Here is a 5,929-nt window from a genome sequence, read left to right as displayed (position 1 = left end):
AAAAGAAATTCTGACATGCTACAACATAGATGAACCTTACCTTGAAGTCGTTATGCTAAGTGAAATAAGCCAGATACAAAAGGGTAAATACTGTATGGTCCAACTTGGAATTGTCAGATTCATACAGGCAAAACCAGCAGCTGGAGAGAGAGAGAGTAGGGAATGGAGAGCTACTGTTTAATGGATATCAGGTTTCAGTTGATGAAAAAGTTCTGGAAAAGGATAGTGGTGGTGGTTGCACAACAATGCAAATGTACTTAATGCCATTAAACTCGTATATTTAGATGTGGTAAATTACATGTCATGTATATTTTATTATGATTAAAAAGTTTATAGCATTATGTAGCAAAATCAAAAGAATTAAATAATGTTTAAAATTGGCAACAAGTCTTAGCGGAAAAGCAAGTATTTACAGTCACTCTAAATATAAATAATTTGAGAAAGAAATGCAAAGACTGGGAACCCTGAGCCTGGTCACTGTCTACGCTGGTTCCATAGAAGACGGAGTAGACTCAACCAGCCAGGGGTGCCGGGTTGAGGGAAAGAGGGGTGAAGAGAGTCAAAACTAAAAGAACTCTATCATCAGTACAAAAACTGTGTTGTTTTCAGGAGTAGACAAATAAAGCTCTGGACTATTTTAACATAAGTCCCTTTCTCAATCCAAATTCTAGAATATCTAATTAATTAAAACCAAAGCCAAAGAGCAGGAGGATCACTTGAGCCCAGGAGACAGGTCTGGGCAACTTGGTGCGACCTTACCTCTACAAAAAATTTTAAAATTAGTCAGGTTTGCTAGTGCACACCTGTATGATTCACACCTGTAGTCCCAGCTACTTGGGAATGTAGGGCTCTAGGACTCTACAGGGTCGTGGGGTGTCCCTTGTGCTGTGCTGAGGTGCAGGATCCAAGAAGCAAAGAGACAGGACACTGAAGAATTGGTGAAGAGCATCTGGACTTGGGGGGCCATGCCACATGTGAGCAGAGATCAGTGAGAGCCCCAAATGCCCAGGAGCATCTGTATTTATTAGGTACAAGCAGGGGGCAGGGTCATGAGTGAGGTCATCATCTATAGGCTTAGTAATAGGACATACATAATCACGTGAGTTACAAGCGAGGGTGCCACCCCATTATGTCACTTGGGCAGAGAGGTGGGCCATGCACAGTAGGGGGCCGTGCCATGCGCAGTAGTAAAGGGTCACGTACAGAAAAGGGGTCCACCCCATTAGGTCACTGAGGCAAGGTGGGGGCCATGTGCAACAGGTGTTGTGTGTAACACTTCTTATCTAGGAGATGGAGACTTCAAAGGATTTCTAATAAAAGGATACTGTAAGCCAATGCAGTGGGAGCTGACAGACCTGTGCTCTTCTCTTAAGATACTTATGAACGATACAGAGAAGATTAGCATGGCCCCTGAGCAAGGATGACACGCAAATTCGTGAAGCGTTCCATATTTTTGTGATACTTAAATGATGAAATAAAAGACCTATTAATTTGGAAAAAAAAAAAAAAGATATTTATGGAAGGATGACTTGAGCTAGCACAAAAGGGAGAAAGGACTGACAGGGTGTACAGCCGCCGTGGCTGGTCACACCTGAGGAGTTCTCCCTCGGTTATTTCCAAGATCTCAGGCCTGAGGCCTACTTTTCACAGGAACTGGATGCAAGGTACTACAACTCCTTTATCAGAAGAGGCTCTTGCTTCAAGCCTGCCATACAGCGTATGCCCTTTTAGGCAGGAAAGCCACCACCTGGGTCTTTGGTTCTTGTCCTGGTTTGGCTGTTTTCCCATGTACTGCTTCTGTTCTGTGACTGTTCTAGGCATTCCTCCTACTACTAACTACTATATAGTTATATAAAAGGATTCTATAAATCAGCACTAAATGTGTCAGTACAGCTCCAACTACAATACCTATCTAATTATATAAAAAGATTATATAGAACTAAGTATGCTAGATATAAGCGCTAGATATATGTAAGCAGTAAGTTACACTTAGGCACTAATTCTATAAACTAATATAATTATATATAAAGGATTATATAAAGGAAAATAGCTAAGTAATAACACTATAAACTAAGATATTCTTCAGGCACTAATTGTGCCTGGGGTCTAAACAGTTCCCCTTCCTCGGCGCCCATGGGCGGCGTTACCCACAGCGAAGCTGAAGTGGGAGGATCACCTGAGCCTGGGAAGTCAAGGGTGCAGGGAGCCATGATTGCACCACTACACTACAGCCTGGGATACAGAGTGAGACCCTGTCGCACAATAAAAAGTAAAATAAAACCAAAGACAAATAGATAAAATAGCACAGACTCTAAAATTAAATCCTATGAATATAGTGTTACCTATCTATGACAAAAATCAGAAATAGTGCTGGGGCAATTGGACATTCCTGTGGGGGAAAAAATGTGACTCCTACCTTGCACCATACACAAAAAATAAATTATAGATATACTGCAAATTTAAATGAGAAGAGTAATTCAATAAAGCGTTTAGAGAAAAGCACAAGACAACATCATAGTCTTACAGTAAGCAGAGATTTCTTAACTGGGATATAAAAACTACTCAAAAAAGGCCAGGTGCGGTGGCTCACGCCTGTCATCCCAGGACTTTGGGAGGCCAAGGCGGGCGGATCACCTGAGGTTGGAAGTTCAAGACCAACCTGACCAACATGGAGAAACTCTGTCTCTACTAAAAGTACAAAATTAGCCAGGCAAGGTGGCGGCGACTGTAATCCCAGCTACTCGGGAGGCTGAGGCAGGAGAATCACTTGAACCAGGGAGGCAGAGGTTGCAGTGAGCCAAGATCGTGCCATTGCACTCTAGCCTGGGTAAATACCCTGATTTGATCATTACACACTGAATGCATGTATAAACATATTACATGCCTCATAAATATGTACATTTATTATGTATAAAAAAAAAAAAAAAGAAAAGAAAACCTCAAAAACATTTTAATAATAAATTGAACATATTAAAATTAATAATTTCTGTTCGTCAGATCATTAAGAGAGAAAAGCATCCAGAGTGGGAAAGAAATATGTTTAGTGTGTATATCTGACAAAGAAATCATAACCATTTGTATTACAATATAAGTTATATTGCAAAGATCTTGCAAATCAATATTTAAAAAGATACACTTAATTTTTAAATGGGGGGAAAAATTTGATCCTTCACAAGAGATTTCCAAATGGATAAAAAACAAATAAACAGGTACTCAAATTCATTAGTTATCAGGAAAATGCAAATTAAAATTATTCGTATGATAAACACTATAACACACTTGCTAGAATGACAAAAATTAAAAAGGACAGAAAATACTAAGTGTTGGTAAAGATGAGAAACAACCACACCTCTGATACTCTCAGTAGTGGTGGAGGGGTACACTGGTACAACCACTTTTGAAAACTGTTTAAAAATATCTACTAAAGATGAACAAACTCTAACCTAGGGATTTCATTCCTAGGTCTATACCCAACAGAAATGCACAAACATGTCCACCAAAAGCTATGTACAAAAATATTCATAGCCAGCCAGGCGCAGTAGCTCATGCCTGTAATCCCAGTACTTTGGGAGGCTGAGGCGGGTGGATCACCTGAGGTCAGAAGTTCAAGACCAGCCTGGCCAATATGGCGAAACCCCATCTCTAATAAAAACAGAAAAATTAGCTGGGTGTGGTGGTGTGCACCTGTAATCCCAGGTACTAGGGAGGCTGAGGTAGGAGAATCACTTGAATCCAGAAGGCAGAGGTTGCAGTGAGCCGAGATCGTGCCACTGCACTCCAGCCTGGGAGACAGAGCGACACTCCATCTCAATTTTATATATATATATATACGTATATATATATATATATATATATATACGTGTATATATATATATATATACACGTATATATATATATATGTATATATATATGGCCAAAACCTATAAACTACTGCAGTGCCCACAAATACAGTAGTGAGAATGAATTATAACCACAAACAATACGGAGAAATTTCACAAACATTGTAAAAGAAACTGGACACAAAAGAGTATATACTTAAGATTCCATTTACATAAAGTTCAAAACTAATCAAAAACTAATCTATGGTGTTAGAAGCCAGAGCAACGTTTACCCTTCATGGAGGAGAAAGTACCTAGAAGGGGGAAAGGAATAGGTTTCTGGGATGCTAGTAAAATTCTGCTTCTTTTTTCTTTCTTTATAATGGTAGAGATGAGGATTCACTATGTTGCTCAGGCTGACCGGTCTCAAACTCCTGGTGGATTCGGGAGTACAGAGGTGTGTTTAGTATAAAATGATCTGAAGGGTATGTTTACCATTATATGAACTTCTCTGTGTATTTTAGCTTCAATTATAAAAATTAAAACTAAATTTGTACCAAATTCCACTAACCCAAATTCCATCACCTCAGACTTTATATGTCCTCTTTATTCAAAGTACGACTTCCAAAGTGATTCTCAATTTTCAAGATCAGTAAGTACACAAATTAGACAATTCTAAAGCAGAATTTTTTTCACCGGGAACCAAGAGTGTGACTGAATGGTAGAAAACTTAGGAGGGGTAAATACAAATATAAAAAATGGATATATTTTACAACAGTTGTGAAAACAGATAAACCCAATTAAAATACATTCTAGGTGCATCACAAAGATAAAACCATCCAAGCAGACTTTCCAAGGTCAAGTCTGCTTCCTGACCCTTGCCAAAAGCACACACGTGGGCAAAAAAGGAAGCTGCTTCCATAAGAAGTTGCTTCCAGAGCAAAATGGACTTTCGCTGAGGTCCTCACTCCCATCAATAACCAATATTCTCACCCCCCACGGGAAGGTTTGGAACTCAGTCCACGTGGGGACCGGGGAAGATGAAAGAGGCACGGAAGCGTGAGGCGCCGGAGGCCAGGAGGTGTTGACCTGGACAAGGTGCCCGGGTCCAAAGGCGAGAGGCGGGCGGGCTCGGCACAGCCCAGTCCCTCCCGGACCCCGGGGCCCACTCAGGCTCCGCGGGACGCCTGCGCATCCACCTGCCGACCTGGCCCGGCGGCGGAGCGCGGGGGCGCGCACCGGAGGGGCCGCGGTCCGCACCCCGAGGCGCAGCCCCACGCTCGCCCAGGAAGGAAGCCCCGGGGTCCCGGAGCGGGGCGCGCCCCACAGCCCTCCCGGCGGGCAGGGAAGGGCAGGAGCGGGGCCGCGGGCAGGGGCGGGGCGGGGCGGGGCGGGGCGGGGCAGGAACCGCGGGAGCGGGAGGGGGTGGAGAGGCAGTGGCTCAGCCGGGAGGGGGCGGGGGCAGGCGGGGCAGGGAAGGGACGGGGAAGGGACGGGGGGCCAGAGCCGTGGAGGCCGGGGCGCGGGCCTGAGGGGGAAGGGTCCGGGGGCGGGGACGCAGGGCCCGGGCGGGAGCGCGGGGCTGTCAGGGCGGCCTCGGTCCCCACGCACCGTGGACTCCCGCACTTGGCTGTGGAAGTGCTGCTCCCGCGCCGACACCTCGTCCTGCCCTTCCATCCTCCTTCATGCCCGCCGCCGCGCCGCCCGCGTCCGCGCGCTCCGCCGCACCATCGCCCGCCGCCGCAGGGTCTCGGACGGCCACGCCGGGGACCGGGGCCGGCACGAGCCCGCGAGCCGCGGTTGGAGCAGGAACCGCGACCTCGACACCCGGCGCCGCCTCAGCAGCCTCAGGCGAGCCGCTCGGGCTGAGGGAGGGCGGGCGCCGCGCAGCCGGGGGCGGGGCGGGGGCGGGACAAGAAGGGGAGGGGGCGGGGCCGTGACACGTCAGACGAAGTGCGCCGACGCGTCAGAGAAGCGCGCCTCGCCGTCTTCCGGGCGGGTCTCTGGGCCAGGAGCGCCGAATGGGCGGGGCCTAGGTGCCGCGGGGCGGGGCTTTGGGCCACGCCCTCAGGGGCTACCCCAGCCCGGGAGGCGCAGTCCTGGCGTCCCGT

General features: G+C 46.6%; 1 protein-coding gene and 1 non-coding gene across 4 annotated transcripts in view; one reads left to right on the top strand and one right to left on the bottom strand.

The window, feature by feature from the left end:
• Positions 1 to 5,707, bottom strand: part of LMBR1 (limb development membrane protein 1) — a 202,636-nt gene extending 196,929 nt beyond the window's left edge. Inside the window, exon 1 of one of the 3 annotated variants that reach the window (XM_017519518.2) lies at positions 5,430 to 5,707. In XM_017519518.2, the coding sequence (XP_017375007.1) occupies positions 5,430 to 5,495 (66 nt within the window). In that variant the 5' untranslated portion in view covers positions 5,496 to 5,707. The remainder of the gene's footprint in view (positions 1 to 5,429) is intronic. The other 2 variants (XM_017519510.2, XM_037735352.1) reach the window with 2 other exon arrangements.
• On the top strand, positions 1,352 to 1,455 carry LOC119469990. The gene has a single exon (XR_005198863.1). It is a non-coding gene; the product is annotated as a U6 spliceosomal RNA (small nuclear RNA).
• Positions 5,708 to 5,929: the final 222 nt, after the last annotated feature.

The sequence above is a fragment of the Cebus imitator genome, unplaced genomic scaffold, assembly GCF_001604975.1.
Source record: "Cebus imitator isolate Cc_AM_T3 unplaced genomic scaffold, Cebus_imitator-1.0 Scaffold20, whole genome shotgun sequence".
Lineage (NCBI taxonomy): Eukaryota > Metazoa > Chordata > Mammalia > Primates > Cebidae > Cebus > Cebus imitator.
Note: the sequence above shows the minus strand (reverse complement) of the source record. Positions and strands in the feature narration are given on the sequence as shown.